Below are 24,371 nucleotides of genomic sequence, written 5' to 3'. Positions count from 1 at the left end.
TATCAACGTGAAGCGGAGCGCAGCGACGTATGCGTGCTCCAATACGCGCAAAGTACACTCTGTGAGTAGTAGTAATTAATAAAAGTATTAAACATTATTTTGATTTCTCTACGTGTTTCAAAATACTTTTTTGAAATAAAACTACCCTATTTTTATCAGATTTTAATTTTGTTACTGTACCGTATTAGTAGACTTTATTGCTTGCTATTTGTAAAACGTTCCGTTACCGTTTTATTTTCGCGGGGTTTTAAACGTCATCTTCAACGCTGTCAAAGTCAATCAAAGTGCTGTGTGAAATGCAAATGCAATGCAAGAATACTTATTATGGACAAATTAATTCATTAACAATCTTTATTGGCACCAACTGTGAGTTATGTGTTATTAAAACACCCTAATAACGAGGTTGTCATACAGGAGTGTTACATAGATTTCCTAACAAAATGACTTCTATTCTTTCTGCTGAGCTTTCTGCAACATGTAATGCCTTGGGCACTTTTGACAAAAAGACTGGCAAATACATGATAGATGAGTACACCCTTAATACGGTTAAAGATTTAATAAGGTACTTGCGTCGTGATGGAGAGGATCATGAGATCCGCAGGCATTTTGGCGAGACAAAAGTGTTACAAACCGATCTTTTGCCGATGCTGATCGACCACTCGGAAAATACAGAGTTATTTGACGTAACTCTCAGGTATAAAAATACAAAAGGCCTACTTTTGAGACTTTTGTCGATGCCAAATATGGTTTTAATTTTTTTTTGTTTAGGCTTTTAGTTAACCTAACAAATCCAGCACTATTGCTGTACAGAGAGGAAGTACCAACTGAACGGAATGCTCGGCACAATTACATGCTAATACTGTTACACCTGCAGAACTACAAAGAGGAAGCATTCACAAAAGTTGAGACATGGAATGTATTTGCCAAAAAACTGGCTAAGATTTTAGAGATTGTAAGATTTTATTTCTTTTTGTTGTTGTTTGGTTGTAAATGATGTTGAGTTTTGATTTTTTCATTTAAAAATATAATAAGTAAATTCCCATTACTATTTATTACCATCACTAAACATGGCACAACACCTTTTCTGTTTACTTTTTAACAGACTTCAAAAAATAGGAAATTCTCTATTCAACAGTTTTTAGGGTTCCGGAGCCAAAATGGCAAAAATGGAACCCTTATAGTTTCGTCAAGTCTGTCTGTCTGTCCGTCTGGCCGTCCATCCGTATGTCACAGGCATTTTACTCGAAAACTACAAGATGTATATCAATGAAATTTGTAGTACAGATGTCTTGTCAAAGCCGCTATTTAGTTTTGTAGTTAAATTACAAAAATAAATATTTATAGGGGGGCACTCCATACATGTAACAAAAATTGGAAAAAAAAAATTTTTAATGTGCGGCACATAGTTCAACAACTCTCTTGAAAAGATAGTAAGGTTTCTCAAAAACTTTTTATATGCCTACGGAACCCTATCTTGGGCGAGTCCGACACGCTCTTGGCCGGTTTTTACTATTATTTAGTTGAATTAACTAGGCCAAAAAATCTGTTACAAAATCAACTTGTAGATAATTATAATGAAGACTAATTTTATTTAGGACTGGAGTGAACGAGATGAGGACACTGGTCTAGTGATAGAACGGATCCTAATTTTGATTAGGAATGTGCTGCATGTGCCTGCTGACTTGGACAAGGAACGTCGGCCAGAGAATGATGCTAGTGTTCATGATCAAGTAAGATAAAATTGTCAATCCTCAATACAAATTGTGATTTTTAACTTCAGTTTTATAAGTAATGTAATTAAAGATGGGCCGAATGTAGTTTGAACCGAATACAAACTACAGCTGAACATTCGGTATAAATAAAAAATTAAGAATGAGGTAGAAATGTAGCAGCAGGGGGTCCAACGAAACCAGTAAAATTTTGAAAGTGGTCCACGAGAAAAATAAGTTTGGGAACTACTGAACTAGCTGGTTTAAGCGCACCATCTCTTTCTCAAGTGATACTTAGAAGTGGGATGGCGCGCTAAAACCGCGCGGCTAGCTGTATTGTGCATATGTAGCTAATAAAACTCTTGCATCTTCAAAACGCAAACACAATATGTGTATATTATAAGGCACTTTTTGGGAAGGCATACTGTAGTTAGGTTTACACTTCTCATGCTCATAAACTTCGTATTTATGCTGGATGTAGGAAACATAAAATTATTTTTTTACTTTAGTGCATAAAGTAACGGTTCATCACGGACGGCAAGCAATTGCCAACAGTGGCAACAGTCATGGCCAAAAACGTTTATATAATTTTTTTTAGAGAGGGGTCATTGGTAATGGGTAATGACTAACAGGTACCCAGCATAATTTTTGCCGAATCTGACAGGTAACCGGAAAAATTACGCGGCATTAAAATGCCTTTAAAATCCACCGCTCGGAAGGGCTAACTAAGCGGTGCGGGGTGAGGCAGAGTGTGACTTGTGTTTTTACATCACAATCTGCCGAATTTCAAGTTTGATTATTGATTCACTTGACATTCAAAATTTAACAAATTAATCCCACTAATAAATGCGAAAGTTTGTAAGTTTGTTTATTTGTGTTGATGAAATTCTGTATACAGATAGTTTGAGTCCCGGACAAGGATATAGGATAGTTTTTATCCTGGAAAATTTCAAATTTTCAGCGGGATAGTGAAAACCGAATTTAACAGACTAGTACTTAAATAAATGGATCTCAATGGCAATAATAATGAATTATAAATGAGAAATAAAGACTTCATTTAATACTAAAATTTGTTAAAATTATAAGTTGGTTTAAATACAAAGTTTTATAAAAATAGGATAAGTTATAAAAACAGTTAGTTTTCTTTTTATATTACTTACCCATTATCCGGCATAATTATCCGGTATCCGGCCAGATCCTGAAAAAGTGCCAACACCGCGGGGTACCCGGTGCATCTCTAATTGTTTTAATAGTTGGTATTTTAAATATACAAAACTGAATGATACTGATAAGTTAAAATAAATACTCGTATAGCAATGCATGAAGAATAAAAGGTACCTAGTAAATTTATAAGCATCTATTTGCACTGTTGCTTTTTAATTTCCTCGTAGTTAAAATGAAAAGCAGAGTGTATAACTTGTTCATAAAACTTAAAATGATGTTTATGATGTCCTTCTTGAGCAAATGCATATTTTAAGAAAATTATTCTGATCTATGTAATGTCATTTAAAACCTTAGGTGTTATGGGCGTTAAATCAATCAGGAATACTAGACATAATCCTGTACATGTCATCTGAAAATGAAAAGCAGTACTTCATGCATATATTGGAAATAATATCTCACTTGTTGAGAGAACAAAATCCCACAAGTTTGGCGGATGCCGCATTGCAGAGAAGTGTTGATGAGAAACTAAGAGATGAGCAGGACTTGCTTCGAATGAGAATGACTGAGAACAAGCAGAGAATGAACAAAATTAAGCAATATTCAGGATCAAGGTTTGGAGACTTAAGTTTTTTTAATTTCTTGAAACTTGGCTAAACTATGTGACTCTCGTCTAAGTCTTGTATCAGAAGCACTATACCAGTTAGAAATAGTTAGGACTGAGGAGGATATAATACAATAAGTATGTAATAAATGGCTATGAAAAAAGTCCTTTAAATGATGTATTTAAATAATAATTAATTTTCGTGTTTTGTAAAAGCTGTTCTACATTTCAGACATTCTCGTTTTGGTGGTACATATGTAGTACAGAACATGAAATCTATTTCAGAAAATGAAATAATCTGTTTAAAACCTTTAAACAAGATATCTAATTTAGACTTCAGTGGCAGTAAGAAGTCTAAATTAGTTAGACCCAAAAACCGCAGGCCGGTGGAAAGTGGCATTTTGGAAAGAAGATCAGCATTTGCAATAAGGTAAAAGCTCACATTTCATCATATTGATCCATCCCAAATTAAATTAGACTATAAGCAATTGCTAACGGCATCATGTCTTGTGTAGCACCATAATCAGCCCTGAAAAAATATTTGCTAGCGTGTGAAAAGCAAGGTAAAATGTTTTAAAGGAGTTTTGTTATAAAGGAGGGCACTGAGGCTTAGGCCCTTAGGGAATCAACAATCTTAGGCAATCTCAATCATTAAATACAATCAATCTTTAGGGACTCTTGATCTGGCACTGATGTTGCAGGCAAACACATCATTGTCACTTCTAATGAGACCAAGTAGGATTTAACTAGCACTTTACAGAAAAGTTCTGTAATTATTATTTATTTATTCATTATTTCCTCGCAATCGAAGTGAAAACTAGAGTATAAAACTCGAGTAAGATTAAATCCCATCAAAACATAAATGTAAAATGAGAGCTAAGTTCAATATTATGGTATAAGCCTTGAATGTTGAAATTAACGACAAAAGAAATGACAAATGGGTACCAAGTGCCAAGGTGCCAAGTTCAATGGGCAGTCCTGAAATTTATTTATAACAATAGAAAATATTTTATATGAACTTAAAATATCATTTTTTCTTATAACTTAGGATAAGCCTTGATTGTTGACTTTAACGACAAAAGAAGTGACAAATGGGTGCCAAGTTCAATGGTGTCCTGAAATTTATTTATAACAATATAAAATATTTTATATGAACTTAAAATATCATTTTTTCTTATAACTTAGGATAATATATTGAAGCCTAAGGTTAGCTTGGCTAGTTCGCATACATATACGAATTTATTAAGTACCTTACCTACTAAAACAGTCATGGAAGAGCCCTATGTTCGATGGCTAGTTTCTACTAGCAAGCCAAATTTTCGGAAGAATAAAATAAGAACTTACAGCTTTAAAACTTGCGAAGGCTGTAATATAATTTGTATATGAAAACTAGCCAAGTCCGACCATAGGCTTCAATCCTAAGTTATAAGAAAAAAAAAATAAGTTGTTAAAAATATTTTATAATGTTATTAATAAATTTCAGGACTGACCATTGAACTTACTTCTTTTGTTGTTAAAGTCAACAATCAAGGCATATACCATAATATTTAAATTGGCTCTCATTTCACATTTATGTTTTGATAGGATATCATTACTTTTAGGTCAGAAATAATTTAATTTAAAAATTTAGTAGTTTCTGATCTATTTCTTAGTATTCACCCGACTACCATCTGGATCTGGATGCCAAATGAACTTTCTAGGTCATCTGGAACTGGGTTAGAATTTTGATCTATAGGCGAGTCAGTGATAAAAATGACGATTTTTGTATGTTAATATCTAAATAACCGTTAGAGGTATGTTTATGAAATTTGGAGCACATATGTATCTCACAAGTCTCAATAAATGAGCCAAAGACACGTTTATGTGAAATAGTTTTTGAGTTATGAGGGGGTCAAAAGTAGCTCCAAATGGTTCGGGTAAAATTACACAAGGTGCTGCTCGCTAGTTCTGTTAGCTTGAACTTGGCTACCGCGTGTCAAGACCCATTTTCCCCTCGACGTATCTATCCGCCCTCGCCGTAACGGGTCGGGCGGCTACTTGAATGTCCCGGGTGAAATGGCTCGTTTTATGCTCTTGTCGTACAATCTACTGTTGCATTGAAATTTAACTGATATTTTTTTTTATTACCATACACAGGACAACATACAGTCGCCGTCAGATATTTCGGACCGTCAAAGGTGATCAAAAATATTGAAACATAAACTCGCCTTGAGAATAAACTGCATGTTCCGATATTTTAGACTGCCTTGGCTGCTCCAAAATAGGTATCTCATGGCGACTGTACATATTATAACAGCATTCGTGTTTCTTATTCTCAACGAAAACTTACTAGGAATTTGTTACAGATTATTTCTAAAAGAATTCTGTATTGAGTTCTTGAACAGTTCTTACAATCCTCTAATGCATTATGTGAAAGATGTGCTTGTGAGGTCCAAAGCACAGCAAAATGATGAGTCATACTATTTGTGGGCCGTGAAATTCTTCATGGAATTCAACAGGGGACATAATTTTCAAGTTGGACTAGTCAGGTAAATTTTTTTATGAAACCCTAAAAGATTTATAGAAATCCTTCCTTGTACAAACAACATTACTTTACTAGTTGGCAGTACGTTTGTTACAGAAATTTATTTGCAAAGTAAAAAGACATTTGAAATTAGCGTTAATTACGCTTAATCGATGAAAATGCTACTACTTACAAATCGTAGTTGAGATATGCACAATTGTTCCGAACCAATCCATGATCCTTTATCAAGATGATATCACTTGTTATTTTTAATGCTATTTGTTGTAAATTTCTAAATGTTATTTTTAGCTCAAAATGTATATTTAAAAAAATGTTTTAGCGAAACCATGTCTGTGCCAATGTTTCATTATGTGCAACAGCAAATGGAAAAATACTATGACATGATTAAAGTAGAAAAGAAGAAATTTGGCGTGTGGGTGAGGCGTTTACATTTGTCTCTAAGAGCTTATAAGGAGCTGCTCAACACATTACTGGCTATGGATAAAAGTCCTGATTCTACTGTTAGAGAATCAGCTAAAGTGCTGAAAAGTAACATATTCTATGTATTAGAATATAGAGAATTTATACTCTCAACTTGTTTGAATTACGACGACAACAAAATGCCCAGGTAAGTACCAATTATTTTTTACTATGTATTATTTATTTATTTTTATTAGCATTGTACCACTATGTCGCACTATGAGATGTTTAATTTGAATTAAAATTCCGGGCACTAGATTTTCATGGGCTTTCACAAAAACTACATTGTGATCTTCATTTACGTTGCATGAAGAACAATTGTGCTGAATTTGATGCCTGTTGACTTAGCAGTTGATATTTCGGGGTTTAGCTGCGTATACGATGAGGTCCCATGAGAATATCGAAAATCAACCTATGTGTTATTCTGAATCCGTTTTAGCTGTTTCAGGGCATTTATATCTACCGTTGTACCCTGAGTTTATCTCTCCGATTTCAACAAGATTTGGGAGGTAGACTCAATCCATGATTCCGAGCTGGAAAAACAGGGTCTCCAGATGTGTCCCCAAAATATTGCATGGATGTGTCCGTTTTGTTACGGATTTTACTTTATAATTTTCGTATTCTCTTTTGTTGAAATCGGAGATATAAACTCAGGGTACAACGGTAGATAGAAATGCCCTTCAGCGTGAAAAAGTAGCAGCTGTCACATATAATATACTGAGCGGCAAACAATCTGGCCCTCAAATGTATGCAGTAATGTAATTTTGTATGAAGAGTGGGCCAAATTTTGTGCCGCTGAGTATATTATTTTTTACTCGTCATCATCATCATCATCATTTGACATCTTTTTCGTACTGTTGTTATTCATACTCGCACATTGTGTTTTAGGTCTTATCTTGTAGATTTAGTTGAAACAGTCCATTTATTTTTGAAAATGTTGGAGCATTTTGTCCAGAAAACGGGCCTAGTGGTTCAGAAGAAGGTGAAGAGGAAGCCGAAATCTAAAAGTAAGTGATATTGTTAATAATCTAATTGATTCCGACGTTACTTTGCGGAGGTCCATAACAATGAACTACAATCTCCTCCTCACCACACGTGAAAAACAGCTACAGCTACATACATATGTCTGTACGACACAGATGTATTTTTATGCAGAAAAATATTAATATTTATTCTTATTATTCAATAGTGTACAATCAAGCAGCGGCCTACCCTCGAACTGACCCACTGCGGGCTATTCAGGGCTGTACTTTAGTATTAACTTTATATGAAAGCATCGTTTGACTTTGACTCTTGCAATAATACAAAATCCAACATGAACATTTTCTTGCCAGAGAAAAAGCGTGTGGTGGAGAAACCCCCGGCGCCGGTGGAAGTGCCGGAGTGGGAAGCGGTGCGCGCGCAGCTGGCAGCGGTCTTGAGCGCCGGCGTCGAAGAATACCCGCCGCCTTTTGACGCCGCCTCAGACCGCCCCATTGACCAGCAAAAGTAAGTTCTTTAACATCATTCAAGATTATCTTTTTGTATTTCTTTTAATGTAGACTTCTTTGGACTATAATGTAATGACGAGGTTTGAATCATGAACTTTTTTCAATTTTGACAATTTGAGGGTTATCCTTTTTGTACCAACGGCTGAGTATAAGACTACGTACGCACTTTTGCGGCTAACCGCGCGGTTTTACAAGCCATCTCTTTCTAAAGCGATACTTGAGAGAGACGGCGCGTTAAAACCGCACAGCTAACCGCATAGTGCGTACGTTACGGAGCCTAAGTCTCTTCCAATTTTCTCCGTGTGCGTTTATTTGCTTTCCGCATCCAGTCCCTCCCTGCTGCTCGTGACTAATGTTCAGTCCATCTTGCCGGCAGCTTTTCCGTGTCTGCACTCAGTCCGTGGTCTCCACGCCACTTTCCGCCCCCATCTTTACATATTGCCTACATTATAATTTTCTCTTTATGTAAGTAAGTACCTACCTGTCAGTAACGTGGCGTGAAAATTTTCATTAGAAAATCCGCAGCAAAAAGACATCTATCTACTGTGTGTGTATTGTAAAAAAGAGTGGTTTGCAATTGGTACAGTTGTACATAATGTACATACGGCCAAGGACTTTAATTATGACCCACCATGGAACCATTTCACAGTAAACGTCATAGTGACATCGCATTAATTAACAAGGATAATCGTAGCTCGTTGTCGAAATCGTAATCGTCCTTGGCCGTACATCACCTTTGTCATACTTGTACTGACTAAACTTATGGAGTGTGGCAAAAATGGGCGTTTTCAAAAAAGTGTACCTTTTTTTTTACTGGAAAAAAAATGGTTTTTCCTACTCAGAATCAAGAGCACAATCGATTCCGATCGTTTAAAAAATGTCCCCATTTTTTCATACAAAATTTTATGAGTCAGTTTTGCCACGCCCATACTGAGTGTATGAAAAACTGATTATTTTTTGGGGACAATTTTTTAAACTATCGGAATCGATTGTGCTCTTGATTCTGAGTAGGAAAAACTATTTTTTTTTTACAAAATAAAAAAAAAGAAAGGGTACACTATTTTTAAAACGCACAAATGACAGAAAACTCAACTGATAAAAAACGCCAAAAGATACGTTTCTTGTGTGTTCCCCACTTTAATTTTTAACAAATTTCTTTTCTTTTAATTTTTTTTAATAGTTTCGCCATGTCTGTCTGTCTGTCTGTCCGTCCGCGGCTTTGCTCAGGGACTATCAATGCTAGAAAGCTGTCATTTTGCACGGATATATATGTAAACTATGCCGACAAAATGGTACAAAAAAAGTTAAAAAAAAATTTTTTAGAGTACTCCCATAGAAGTAAAGTGGGGGTGATTTTTTTTCTCATCCAACCTTGTAGTGTGGCGTATCGTTGGATTCAGTGATTTGTTTGCAAAATATTCAACTTTAAAGTGCAAATTTTCATTAAAATCGAGCGGAAATTTTCATTAGAATCTAAAACGGTGGATGGAAAAATTTGAAAGAAATCAGGATGGTAGTAAGTAGATTAAACTTACAAGGAAAACTATAACGGTTAAGTTTTCTTGAGAATTATTAGTATTTTAAGAGAAAATTGCAGCCTAAGGTATAAAATATATCTAAACTTGGAATATTCCGTACGAAATCCTTAGAAGAATATGACTTAATTTTTTCGTAATGGCTACGGAACCCTATTTTGGGCGTGTCCGACACGCTCTTGGCCGGTTGTTATTTGTAGCGACCATCTCAGTAATTCGTACACTTTCTGTGTCCACTTTACTTTTCAACAAGTACAGCTCTATGACTGAAGGACGCATAGCAAAGCCTAAGCAATTATGTTCCCGTTAGCAAACCTTTGGCTAATAGGTGACACATAAATAGGTACTTACCTACTTTTATTCATTCATTTAATCCATTCACCACAGTTTCCGTGTAACGACCTATTCACGCCCACATATCGGTCAGTCTTTTGTCTAGATAGCGTGTTCATAAGTACGTCGTACCTACCGAATTACAGACCCACTTATGTTGGCATACTCGCACTTACCTATATAGAGCACTCATATATACAGGGTGGCCCATTTATATCGGTCAGTATGGGAAAGTCTGAAACTATACGACATACGAAATTTTTTTCTTAGGAACCATGACATCGATTTTAATAACAAGAAAAACTGCATTCATGCATTTAAAAAAAACCTGTACTTAGCTCGGGAATCGAACCCGGTTGTTTTGAAAAAAAAACACACTATTTCTATTTAGATAACGATTTTATACGTCTTAAGAAGTAAATGTGTCCATGAAACATTATGTCTAAAATGAATAAAATGCGTTGTTTTCACATACTTTAATTTATTTTAGTAGGTGTTCGAAGTTTTTTTTTTTTTTTTCAAAACAACCGGGTTCGATTCCTGAGCTGAGTACAGGTTTTTTTAAAAAGCATGAATGCAGTTTTTCTTGTTATTAAAATCGATGTCATGGTTCCTAAGAAGACATTTTCGTATGTCGTATAGTTTCATAACCCCCATACTCCCCATACTGACCGATATAAATGGGCCACCCTGTATACATCCTGAAGATTGATGATGGTATCATCTAAAACCAAATATCTAAAAATGTTCGTTCATATGAAGCATTAGGCATTTTACTAAATATGGTATTTGACTGTTTTTTTATTTATTTTATAAACTACAACTTGTTAATGCATGTTATTGGAAGGAATAACAGTTTTTAAGCAATATTTACACTATAATACAGTTACAAAGGTTTAAAATTCAAGATGAGACAGAGAAAGAGATACTAGCGTGTGACGACACACGCAAATAGCGCCAAACTTGCTGCATACACAGACGTACATAAGAATTTTCCAAAAAAACACTAGAAATACAATTTTAACAGATTTTTTTTTGGTTGTATATTTATATTTTCAAAAGTAATATATAGAATATGCCAAATTCAGGAGTTGTCAAATACCGTGTTCTGACCCAATTTAAACGCAATTTTCATAGCAATGCTACATTAGCCCTCTTTGTCTTCAGGGAAGATTGCATGAAGAAAATTCAGAAGCTCATGCGCGAATATAAATTCGAGGATGCTGTTGGGATGCTGCGAGCCGCCAGGTAACATTAGATAAGTCTGGTCACAGGCTGTAGCTAGCTTGTTACCTGAAATTTTACTAAGTAGTTAATTTTTGTTAATTACTTCCGAATTTGAATAATTAGAATCTAATCTATCTATCACCTTTAAACGAGCAACTCTTGTATACATACAATATATATATATATAATCTCGGGAACTCTCGGGGATCTCGGAGATCTACTAATAATTATGTCCATCAAATAAAAATCTCAATAACCACCACCACCACTTGTGGTGTGGTGTGTGTTCGCAAGATTGCAATTAAAATTTACCTCGTAGTTTGTAGACATTATCCTTAGTTTTTCCTAACAAACGGAAACGGCAATGGAATCGCTTCAGAGCCACATTTAAACATGACCAAAAACAATTTGAAATTTGAAACTTCCATGTTTATAGTATACTTATTTCTCATGTAAATTGTGTTTATAATGTCATCCCATTATTTACGATACGTAGGGAAGTGTGGCCGGAAGACGGAATATTCGGAGCAAGCGACATCCCGGAAGATGAAGAGCTCAATATGCTAGAAACTATTTACAGCACGGATTTAGGAGTGGAAATGCCCGGTAAATTATTGTAGACGGTATTCCGAGTACGCTTAACGTTTAATGTCTATTACTTGAACACGTTTAGTCAAAAGATTTTGCTATTTTTACAAGCTTTTATTTAGTTTGCCCTGTTTATTTTGGGTCAAATATTGGAAGCTAAATTTGACCCACTTCTTGTGGTCGGATTGACTTGAAATTTGGTATAGGTACTTATGTAAATCTGTTGACAGTACAATAATCTGTCAGTGACATCCTGGTCGTCTGGCCAGGATCGTCTTCGCAGGACGGAACTCCTCAACGGTTAATGGCATCGACTTGCAATTTGGCACGGAAATATACTTAAGATGACAATGCAAGTCAATGCAGTCAACAAAAAATACAGTTAGCGAAAAAAGATTGTATTAAAAAACTATTTTTTTAACAAAAAGTTATTGTTGTGTAGCGTTTTTATTCGAAAAATTAGAGCATATAATAAACAAATTTTAGAGCTTACATGCAGAATATTTGAATTTTAATGAGTCATTTGAGTATTTTATGACATTAATCTATACGCTCCGGGTAGCAGCAGTTTTATAACTATGGTAGTTAAAAACATTCATTATATTCCAGAAGTCGTTGCGGAAATCAATGAAGACAATTCTGAAGACGAAGAAGGTAACCTAATTCTTAACAATCTTGAATCATGTTTAATTTACCTATTTAATAAAAAAAATACAATACATATGGAATTATGGTTTATAATTCTTTTAGATGAGGAAGAAGGCGATGAAAGAAGCGCTACTATAGTTGAGACAGATTTTGATTTCAAAGACTTCGTTCAAAGGTAAGTTCTGTTTGTGCTAAGGTACTTACGTAATTTTGTTTTCGCATCTACAATTTTGATAATCCAAGTGAAAAAATGACAAACATCCATACTAATATTAAAAATGCGAAAGTGTGTGTGTGTTTGTATGTTTGTCCGTCTTTCACGTCGAAACGGAGCTACGGTTCGACGTGATTTTTGACATATTGGTAGTTTATGGGCCAAAGGGTGCCATAGACTACTTTTTATCCCGGAAAAATGCACAGTTCCCGATCCCGACGGAACAGCACGCGATAACCGAATTCCATGCGGGCTACGCAGCTTGTAACTATATAAACATAATATAGTTTATACTACACTCGCTAGACACCTAGTGGATTTTACCATTATTCTCTCAAACAGCAAACTTCAAGTTCTCTTCCTCTGACCTCTGAGTTTTTCGAATTATATTAAGTACATTTGTAATTTACCAAAAACTTTATGACTTTATGATCTACATACTACAAGAATTGCCTGGTTTTATTAATTTACTAATTATAAAAGACGCGGAATATAAAAGACAAAACATGGCTTCGTAAACTTTTATTATTCGGCTGTTGGCTGGCGCCTGATTGCCTTGGCCTTCGACAAAAATTTCACTTTATACAATAGAGCATAATAAAGTTATTATATTCAGTCTATATCCAGCATAAAGACGTAGTTTACTAGCATGAAAGTGCCCTTGTACCTACATGTATCTCGAAATTTGACAGTTATATTTATTTCTGTCGTTTTGTACAATAAATAGTTCACAAACATACATGACAAAAGGACTGGAAACTAAAAGCTAAAGAAAGGGAGCAATGGAAAAATCTTGGGGGAGGCTTTCATCCTTATAAAAGAGGGGTTCTTGCATGCTTACATGATAATTTTTATGTTATATTTAAATTTAAATTTAATTGAAAGTTGGTATTGAAGTTATGTTACTTAGTAAATTTCAAACAGTTGTATTGTAATGAATGGTAAGAATAATAATTTGATTTGAATTGATATACCTAATACATTTTTTTTTTGCAGGAAATAAAAGGCTTTTTTATTTTTATTTATTTATTTATACATACATGAGAAGTGATAAATAAATATACTTCCACCAGGTTCTGCAGTCCAAAGATTGTGAGCGCGTGTGCATCCTTACTCGAGGGTTACGAGCAAAATTTGCCGCACACAAACCACTGCATCACCAAGATGCTGCACAGAATCGCCTGGGATTGCAAGCGGCCTTCAATGCTGTTCCAGGCATCCCTATTCGTAGTCTTTCAAAAGATACTTAGCAATCCTATGCCCCAATTTAAGGTTCGTATTTGTAATGCCGGGTCTACACGAGGCATGATTTTGTTCGATATATGACTGAAAATCGCACCGAAAATAGCTACCGCGCGAGGCGGCTCGCTCTATGGAGACCAGAGGCCGTATTGCCTAACGTTTGTGACCCGCGCGATCGCAATCAAATGACAGTTTTTGTATGCGAAATCTGTCATTTGATTGCGATCGCGAGCGCCAGAAACGTTAGACAATACGGCCTCTGGCTTAATATATCATCACTACTTTGAAAAAAATTCGTATCTCAAATCAATACATCAACAAAATTGATCCTTGACTTGACCACAGATTTGACCTAATGGTTATAAAGTGCACTGAGAAAAATTATCCATTTAGAGATACGAGTTTTTTTTAAAGTAGTGACGATATGGCATTAACGTTGTGACTTGATAATCTTTAGTCCTGAATGGAAATGAATAGGTATCTGCTGCTAATGAAATAGAATTAATATGGAGAAAATCACGTATTGGTTGATACTTCATTTGTATTTCCTTCTCGACATTCAGAACCAACTGAAGGTGGCCCTAATCCGTACGTACGTAGACTCGGAGAAGAAATTCGTTTGAAATAGATTTATTTCGATACGATTTGGAGTGATAAAATATTTGCTTTTATATGAATTCCCACCACGTGAACCTTTTTTAATAACGTTTGAAAGCGGCAATGAGTATATTTTGAGTTTATTGATTAAGTTCTGAATCCTAAGAAATTTCAGCCTACTTAAATAATATTCTTTGGTAAAGGAAATCAGATTTAAGTAGGTACATAATTTATGGTAATAACCGAATTCGTTTCGTCCAATTGACAGGAGTTGGAGAAGTTCGCCATATTTATATTAAGGAAATTCACAGAAGTCGCTACGAAAAATCCTAAAGTGTTTATAGAACTACTGTTTTGGACGAATTCGAAAGATGCTATCGACATAGAATGCGGATACGATCTTTACTCCGATCAAAGGTAAATTTAATAAGTACTTGATTATTCTGTTTTTTGGTTCGAGTTGATACTATTTTATTACGTCTTGGCAGAGACCGGGTAGGAAAAGGTGTGTGGAGCGAAGAACAAGAAGATGAGCTCAGAAAACTTTACATGGAGAATCAATCCAATCCACAAACTGACCAAGGTAACCTTCTAACAAAACTATGGTACTTTCAACTTTGAGTGTATGGGGTGTATATCGGCTGGCCTAATTTTTTTTGCATAAAATTGTTTCGTAACATATTTTTTGCATAACAACGTTTTGTCTAAAGATTGAATTGTTTAAAAAAAATTGGTTGAAATTGTTTTTCATAATATTTTTTGGTCGATAAATTGTTTAGTATAACAATTTTGTATGGTATAAGTAACATTGTTTTGACGAATGTATTATAGGTATAAAATTGTTATTCCGAATATTGTTACCACTAAATTTATTTCTGGAAAGCAAATATTCATATGAATTTACCGACTCTGAGGTGAAGTCGACGGAGCTCCGCTTCGTGGAGCTCCTATTCGGCTTAGTTTGCGCCTTGACAAAATACTAACCTAACCTATAGTTGAGCAATCATGTTGCCTGAGTTTTTCTTTGCGGCCCCCCACCCCCCTTTACTGTTTCGCCTATCCAAGTATCAAATATTCTTCTTTTTTTTTTCAAATACCTTCATATGATTAAAAATGTTTCTTCACACTGATAATTTAGTGCCTAGTACAAAAGTGTGAGCAAAGAAAAAAGTGAAATCTTTTGAATAATAGAATGATTATAATTCTAAATTTGATTTCCTGATGGCGGTTGCAACTAATATTACCTTGATGTAATACATTCACCTACTTTATACCTTTTGTTTTATTTTCAAAATAAACGTAAAAATGTTACACTGTTTTTTTTTCGCTTAAACATTAGAACAGCGAATGAAAGCTAATTTGTCGAATTGGAATAAAAATGCTCTCAGTATTTTAATTTTAGGACATTTAATATTAGACTGAATAATAGTTAGATTAATAATTTTATGGATTTAGCATTTTAGTAATAATTTTTTTAGAGTAAAAAATTATAGACCAAATTTGTTCTAGGAAAAAAAACTTGTGTGCAAAAAAATCTTTGTGCAAAAAAATAAGTAAGTATACCATACAATATCATACCAAACAATTTCGACCAAAAGATTCAAGGAAAAAATTTTTAGACCTTGCGAAGGGCACCCGAGTGTATGATACTCGTCACTGGAGAGCAATAAGTAAATAAAGGTCATGCTCTATCAATCACAACAAAGAGCACTGAATTCTGAAGTTTCTTTTTTCATACAGCGCTTTCAACAGAAATAAAGGACAAGAGAAGCATATATCTTAGAATATTCGCTAGTAGAAGTTCGCACGATGCTCAATACTGATATGATATAAAATCTTCGAAGAAATTCTCTGCTCTTTCATTTAAAATAGTTTCTTTAGAATGATATACTCGTAACCCCTTGCTTTTAAATGGTTTTTCTTATTTATTTTTATATGTTTACTAAATAGATGTAATCGATTGGATACTTGAAAACCTAATCGACCAGACTCGGACGCGCCGAGGCGTCATCAAGAAACTAAAAGAGCTAGGTTTGATTTTCCGCGCGCCGACCAAGCGAAGCAACAAAGAACGAAACAGGGAAAAAGTACCTAAAGAGTTTAGTGAAGAGGAGGACCAAATGCTAAGAGAACTCTGGGAAGAACTTGGCGATACGACTGGTAATATTTAAAAATCAGCACTTTTATTATATTACACGGATAATTTATTAACATAATTGTGCCAGCTCTATCACAATTTAGTATATATTCCCCTCCGATGAAACCCCTCGGAGCGTGATTGGCCCAGGTTGCCAACTCTTAATTAATTGAATAATTTATTGGTTTACATTTTGAAATTAATATTTTCTACGTTTTTGTAACGTAGACTTGAAATTAACATCGCAAGTCGGAGCCGACTCGAGCAGCCTCGGCTCCACCATTCACATTATCACATTACGAGGAGAGCAGGGCGAGATATAGATTTCAACTAATTTGATCAATCTTGTCAGCTTTGCCTCAGGAACCCCGTTACAAGTCTAGAACATTAATGCTATACCTAATATGCTCGATTTTTATTTTGATTGGAAATATAAATAAAAGAAGCTGAGAAACTTAAGTACATTAAGACACATGTTTGAAATTTTACGTCAACGTCCCACACCATGGCACAGGCCTCTTCGCAGAATAAGAGGGCTTGGGTCGTAGTTCAGACGAGAGTCCAGTGCGGATTGGGAACTTCACACACACCATTGAATTACTTGTCAGAATTGTGAAAGTAAAACTCGTCATCGATTTCAAATGTAATTTCGAAAACTTCAGAGGTGTGCATCTTTAAATGTAAGTAATTGAGTAATTCTTATTTCAGAACCGATGTTGTTTATAATGGCTCGGATGCCGCTTAAAAGGCAAAAGCGCAGCTTTGTGGAAAGACTGTTAGAGTTGGGCATTATTAGTGATAAGAAACAATGCCGCAGGAAGACGCAAAAAGGTTCCATGAAAAGTAATGGCGTGGATGGAAACGATAGGAGTAGTGGTTGGTGTTTATAATATTATAATTTTATCGTTTTCAGCTTACAATTTATTATATTTTTATATACAGCGTGTATTTTTGATACTACCTCAAACTGTAACCAGACGAAGAGATAATTGCTGTGAACCGATATCAAAACAAATTGTTAATTTAGAATTAACTACCAGAGCGTAATTATTTTTTGAAATATTTTCGAACAGCAATGTAATGCGTACAATAATTTGATACGAGGTGCGACGTTTTGAATAAAAACAAAGTAGTATCATATAGTGATACATTGCGTGCTAATTAAGTTTGTAAGGAAAATAATAGGCAAGTCTAATTTTTTAATTAAAATATAATAAAACGTGATTATTAGGGCCTTCACTAACTACCCTTAAAGTTTGAGGTAGTATCAAAAATACAAGCTGTATACTTACATTAAAATTACACATATTTATATATTTTTGTTTCACAATCACATCAAATGGTTCCACATATTAGAACCGTTCCATAAATTTAGAACCGTTTTAAATCTGTTCGTTTCGTAAAGAGTTTAAAAAAAATGTTGTTAATTATAGATTCATCATCCAATCAATCAGACTCCGATGATAACTCGCGACCCTCAACACCGGTTAAGAAAAATCCATCTAAGAAAGCCCCCCTGAAAAACAACGAATCATCTAAAAGTAATAAATCAAAGAAAGCCACTACACTTCAACTTAGCGCTAGTGAAATAGCCAAGCTTTTAGTCGATGCTGTGGATAAAGGTAAGAGTAAAGAATTGAAATGTGATGTGTCATTTGTTATAGATAGCTATAGTATAATGATTTATTGATCTGTATAATGCTTTTTATTTAATCTTTGTTACTAGGTTTCGTAAATCCTCTTAAGTGGGTCGCTGAAAATTTGGAAGAGGTAGCGCTTGATCAAGAAGCTGAAGGTTATGACCCCAACGCTGAGGGAATCCCGCTTGTGCCGATATCCAGTGATTGCGTTCAAGCTATGGACGAAGAACTATTCAAGAAAATCTTGATGGGAGTCGGAATAATGCCACCAAGTGATGAACAAGTAAGTTTATTCCTTGTAGAATGGGACTTTATGAAATTAGTGCAGTGTTTGCCATCAAGTAGTGATTCTGTTTTAGGAAACATACTGGCGAATACCTAGCAGTTTACACTTTGAAACAATTCGGAAAAGACGAGAAATCATTATTAAGGCTGTAAATAAAGAGCTTATAATAGATCCGACTGCTAATGAAAGCAACGTGCGCCAAAATAATGACGTAAATAATGAATCAAGCGACGACGATGACTTGTTCGATAACCTGAGAAAAATGAGGGAGAATAATGCAGAAAACGTTGAAAAAACTCCTCGTAAGGAAGTTAGAAGAAATCATAAACGGAGTCGCAGCGTGGATTCTGAAGACTCCAATAGCAGAGAGAAGCTGCAGAAAATTGATGAAGAAGTAGAAATCGGCGAAGACATGAATGCGGATGACAGTGAGGACATACTGTCCTTTGCTAAGAAAACTTTACAACATACCGAATTACCAGATACTGAGGAATTTTTAAGTAATTTACCTAAAGCAGATACAGGTGAGCAAAATTTACATAAAAACCTATAAACTTTTTTAAGGGTTCCGTAGCCAAAATGGCAAAAACGGAACCCTTATAGTTTCGTCATGTCTGTCTGTCTGTCCGTCCGCGGCTTTACTCAGGGACTATCAATGCTAGAAAAAGCTGTATTTTTGCACGAATGTAAACTATGCCGACAAAATGGTACAATGAAAAAATGAACATAAAATTATAGGACCTCCCATAGGCGTAAAGTGGGGGTGTTTTTTTTTTCTCATCCAACCTTATAGTGTGGGGTATCGTAGGATAGGTCTTTTAAAATATTCTACTTTAAAGTGCAAATTTTCATTAAAATTGAGCGTCCCGTTCCCCCCTCTAAAATCTAAACCGGTGGGTGGAAAAAATTCAGGATATCAAACTTACAAAGAAAACTATACTAAGTTTCCTTGAGAATTATTAGTGTTTAAGCAGCCCAAGGTATAAAATAAACCTAAACTTGGAATATTCCGTACAAAATAAGAAATCCTTAGAAAAATATTACTTATTTTTTTCGTAATGGCTACGGAACCCTTTTTCGGGCGTATCCGCACGCTCTTGGCCGGTTTTTCGTTTATTTCTGCTTTATTTCGTTAGAATAGGAAGTACTAATACGTAAGTAATGATTTCCTATGTTTTCAGATGACAGTGACAATGAGGACCAGATAGTTTTGCCGGCAAAAAGAGACAAAAAGAGACGACGGGTTATAATGGACGACGACTCGGAATAAGACACTTTTTTTAGCAAACAGTTATTTTTCTGAAGCTTCCATAAAGTAACTAGATCACTGTAAGTGAAACTTTTGTTTTAATCTCTCCCTCTAATCTGACAGATGTGGGTGGTTTTTAATTGGCTGGTTTCATTTGCCCGCAGAGGATTGAGCCTGAAAAGTATTTCGAAGGGTAATAATTTAAATTTGTTTTTGCTAAGGCAAGCCTTTATTTTGATCATGGGAGCTTTGAATGCAATATCAAACAGAATTACGGCCGTTAAATATTTACATTCTTCCCCTGGCAAAAATAAACGAACTGTTTTATACAAATAATAGTATTTTTCATTCCAAATAAAACGGATAAGGATGGTGTAACTTGTTTTTTTAAAGACTTCGAGTTGGTTAATAAGTAATATTCAAAAAGTACATTACATTCTAGTACGAGCTTTTGCTAATATACATACAATACGCACGATGTAACGAACATATTGTGATGTGATCGAAAGTGCACATTAATACGCGTCACGTAATAATAAGTCTAATGAGTGAGTAACTTCATATACTTTTATACATACATACATATAAGCTTTTAATAAAAATATAATTTTTAGGGCTCCGTACCTAAAAACGGAAAAAGGGTTCCCCTTATAGGATCACTTTGTTGTCCGTCTGTCTGTCATACTCGTAGTATATTAATATAAGCGTTTTATGACGACTGTATTCGCATTAAGTATCAATACCTATTATCATTCACACTACATTCAGTCAATTTTCAACTTTGAGGTCATACAAATAAAAAGGCACGCCCATCTGTCAAGTGTTAACTCCAAGTAATCGTACTGTATGTATATAATATCCGTAGGTAACGAATTCCAAGTTAAATAAAACTTGTAAACTGGAAGAGATCCCTTTAAGGGATAAGTTCGCCTTTGTACGTCTGTTTCTCTTGTTAACAGTTATTTTCATAATGTTTTATGTACAATAAAGATTTATACAATACAAACAATACTTGTGTAATAAGCTAAAAAGCACAGCTTGTTCTTATCAAAAGCCAGTAAGAAACCATAATTTGAAAAGTAAAGTAAAGCCCCTACAGCTATATTAAACACAGGAATTCCAATATCATGGGTATCAACTAGCAATATGTCGCTGATGCACTGTGCGCACTTGTTGGTATTTCTTTCCACAGTGAGGGACCGTGTGTTGCCGCGTTCGATATTGCAAATACCTACTCTGCAATTGCAATAAAACGAAGCGTTACTCCAAATTGGAAACCAATTAAAGGTAGTAGAGTTCTGTAAATGTCGCTTTTTTACGATTCTGTACCTCAAGGGTGAAAGGGGCCATAGAATCACTTTCTATGTTCATCGGTCTGTATGTCTGTCACGTCTGTCACCACTAATTTCTCAGGAACGGGTAAAGATGTCAAATACGGTATATATTTATGGTATCTTGAACTTTCAATAATACTCATGAAATGAAGAAGTGCACACGATCTTAATAGAAGAATCGCTTTTCCAGCATACCTACCATCCTTCCGGATTAATATTACTTAATTTGCAGATAATCTGTAATACTTATGTATATTCACAAAACTGCCCCATTACTAATTAAATAATTTCCCCTCGTCGACCTCTCGTATACCGTAAGAGATTAGCCCTATTATAACTATCATACAACTTGTGGAGATTAATTTCGCTGGCCCTACACTAAATCTTTTCACTTGGCATCAGATTAACGCCCCGGATTCTCCCCGGAAATGTATCGGTGTTTTTCTAACATTATCTCAAGTTCATAATTGCTTACAGCCTAAAATAACATTTAAATTAAATATGTATTTCTACGTTGAATACAATTTTTGGACGCAGAATTACTGTTATCATTATCACATTGCTTAATTAGATACTGAGTATTCGTGTAAGAGCCGTGTGGTGGCCTAGAGTTTGACCTATGGCCTCTCAAGCAGAGGGTCGTGGGTTCAAACCACTGCTCGCACCACTGAGTTTTTGAAAATTCATGTGCGAAATTACATTTTATATTTACCACGAGCATTGCGGTGAAGGAAAACATGAAAACATTGAAAACATCTGCATAAACCTGCGAAGCAATTCAATGGTATGTGTGAAGTTCCCGATCCGCACTGCGCCCGCGTCGGAACTACGGCCCAAGCCCTCTCATTCTGAGAGGAGGCTTGTGCCCAGCAGTAGGACGTACCTATATAGGCTGGGAGGATGATGATGGAGGATTACCTATATAAAATGTATTTTCACCCAGCGAAATATAAATGCAAGTAAATAATCTTTAAAAATAGGAATGTGCGTTACTTGTTGAAAGTTTTAACTTTTTAACATTTAAATTTATGACCTCACACACAATCGATTGCACTGGATCAGCGCTCACCCGTCGAACTTCGGGATATATCCGCAAGGCAAAAAAATACAAACGATCGCTTCATCGCGTAATCCCGCGGGCAATCGAGTTTTTCTTATTCAAATGTTCAGTCAGCTCTTTTTAATGTTTCAACACAGCACATCATCAATCTTTGCGGCGCTCGAACGTGGCCATTACGGCCGCCCCTTACAATTATCCAGTCGAATAAAAACGTTTTAAGTGTTAAATTAACGATATCTCAGCGAAGAGCTTGTCTGACTAAGTGATTAATTCCAGCCCTCTGCGCTGATAGTGAGGCGCCGCGACTCCCGGCACCGCGACCCACCGCGCTTAATATTCCATCTATTGTTACAGATTTTTGTTAATGCTTGCAAATTTATTGCTAGGCAAGCAAAAGCTAGGCAGAATGAATAAATCCAGTGTCTGTCTTTTTGAGCTGGGGTAGGGTGTTTGCCCAAGAAAATATTTATTCCTTTGAGGTTGTTTTTAATTGGGTTCAAGTCGAAGGCTATATCGAAGGGGCTAAATAAACAGTGTTTCGAAAAGTGTGCGATTGTAGGTAAAATATTCTTATATTTATCGTTAATTTAGCTGTTTCCAAAAACGAATTTCGTTCCAATGGATTTAACGTATAGGTGATATCATTTTATGAGTCGTGTTTAATCACGCATTCAGCACAGTCAGGCGCGCCGATATTATCTCGTTATACTGGACCAAATATCGCTCTATTTTAATCCTGTATGTATATCACTAATTATTATTAGTGTGGACAAATATGTACGTTCATACGTATCGATTTTAAACTATCTAGATAGGACTAAATGTTTATTGAATAAGGCGATACTTTGCGGAGGTCCATGTCAATGAAATAAAATAATTACTTTGCTCACCCGCGACCTTATGATAGAGCTACGTTGAAAGTAATTATTTTAGTTCAAGGACATTACTAGTTATAAGTACATTAATTTAACAGTGAAATAATATGGAATGCCTAACTTACTGCTGCCTAACTTATTAAAAACTTATTCTCAACAAACAAAATTTAAAAGTTGTCTTCATAAGTGCTCAGTTATTGAATCGCAAATGTACGTATTCGCGGAATCCGGTGTATGCAATTGAGAGCACACTTGACTCTCGTTATGCGCAAACATTTAAACTTCGATGCGGCAATACGGGAAGCAAACAAAACTTAGCGGAACTCGTTGTTCTGGATGTTTCTTATTTCTGCTGTAGTCACTTAGCTACGTAAACATAAACGACTGTCATTCTTCTTCTTTACGCGCGTCGGGCGAAGAGAAAAGGATGACAAACGAGATGAAGGAATAATGGAAAGTAAATGAAAACAGCAAAATCACTTTTGTCAACCGCTTTCTTCCTCCATTGTCGGCATTCAGAAATGTTTAAAATACTCCGTAAGTACCTACACAACAAGGCAAAGTTATAATAACCTCCTTGCGCATGAATTTGTGACGCATTTTTTAAAAAGTTTTTTTGCAGAATATATATCGTAAATGCTGACACCTGCTCAATTCTTTCCGTAATAGTCTGCCCAATGTTTCAAAGTAACAAAACAAAATTTGGTGTCAGTATTTAATATTTTTGGCATTTTTAAAAGAAGCTAAAAAAATAATAAGATACTGTACCTACAGTTACTCGTAGTAGGTACACTCAAAGCAGCCTTATTGTTCCATTTGAAAATTAAATTTTCCCGGGCTAAGTCCATACAAACGGATAACGCTCTGATATAATTTAAAGCTGGCTCTAAAAAGTGTTTTGGTAGAGGGCATTCCATAACGTTAAGGAGAGGATACGAGGGTTCGCACTACCGCCTCAGGTAAAAACCAAATTGAATTTTCCCTCAGCCAAATAGAACGGTATCGCGTAGATAAATCTCGAAGCTGCCTCATCCCGTACCTACGAAAAACAAAGTTTAATAGAAAAAGTAAACGCGAAAACACTGAATGTTGGAAGTTTTAATTTGTGCCAAGATTTCCGGCAGCGTTACGCGAATTTAGACTCTTACTTCCGTATCGTCAATTACCTATTGCCTGCGATACAACTTTCCGGTAACACATATTCCTTGCGTTCATCTCAATTTCAAGTTGAAAAATTTGAGATTCTTTTGAGAAAATAAATAAAACCATAAACCACAAGAATACAATGATAATAACGATTCACAAATTTCTACCATCTTTATGTATAAAATACCATAATCATCTTGAAAAAAAAACGTATGGAGAGAATCCACAATTACACATAATTGGGCTTTAACGATATTCTATTATTCATCATCATCATCATCCCAGCCTATATAGGTACGTTCCACTGCTGGGC

General features: G+C 35.3%; 1 protein-coding gene across 1 annotated transcript; it reads left to right on the top strand.

The window, feature by feature from the left end:
- The first annotated feature begins 263 nt into the window (after nucleotides 1–263).
- On the top strand, nucleotides 264–20,016 carry timeout (circadian regulator timeout). Its single transcript, XM_074086985.1, has 22 exons — nucleotides 264–694; nucleotides 769–952; nucleotides 1,596–1,730; nucleotides 3,228–3,484; nucleotides 3,707–3,904; nucleotides 5,820–6,002; nucleotides 6,318–6,605; nucleotides 7,346–7,464; nucleotides 7,792–7,945; nucleotides 10,983–11,063; nucleotides 11,539–11,648; nucleotides 12,240–12,284; nucleotides 12,381–12,453; nucleotides 13,566–13,764; nucleotides 14,600–14,748; nucleotides 14,820–14,914; nucleotides 16,282–16,491; nucleotides 17,177–17,344; nucleotides 17,902–18,090; nucleotides 18,195–18,391; nucleotides 18,468–18,918; nucleotides 19,576–20,016. The coding sequence occupies exons 1-22, from the start codon at nucleotides 441–443 to the stop codon at nucleotides 19,662–19,664; spliced, it is 3,828 nt and encodes a 1,275-aa protein (XP_073943086.1). The 5' UTR covers nucleotides 264–440; the 3' UTR covers nucleotides 19,665–20,016.
- The last annotated feature ends 4,355 nt before the right edge of the window (nucleotides 20,017–24,371 follow it).

This window comes from Choristoneura fumiferana, chromosome 4, assembly GCF_025370935.1.
Source record: "Choristoneura fumiferana chromosome 4, NRCan_CFum_1, whole genome shotgun sequence".
NCBI lineage: Eukaryota > Metazoa > Arthropoda > Insecta > Lepidoptera > Tortricidae > Choristoneura > Choristoneura fumiferana.
The sequence above is the reverse complement of the archived record's forward strand: the minus strand, read 5'-3'. Positions and strand labels throughout refer to the sequence as shown.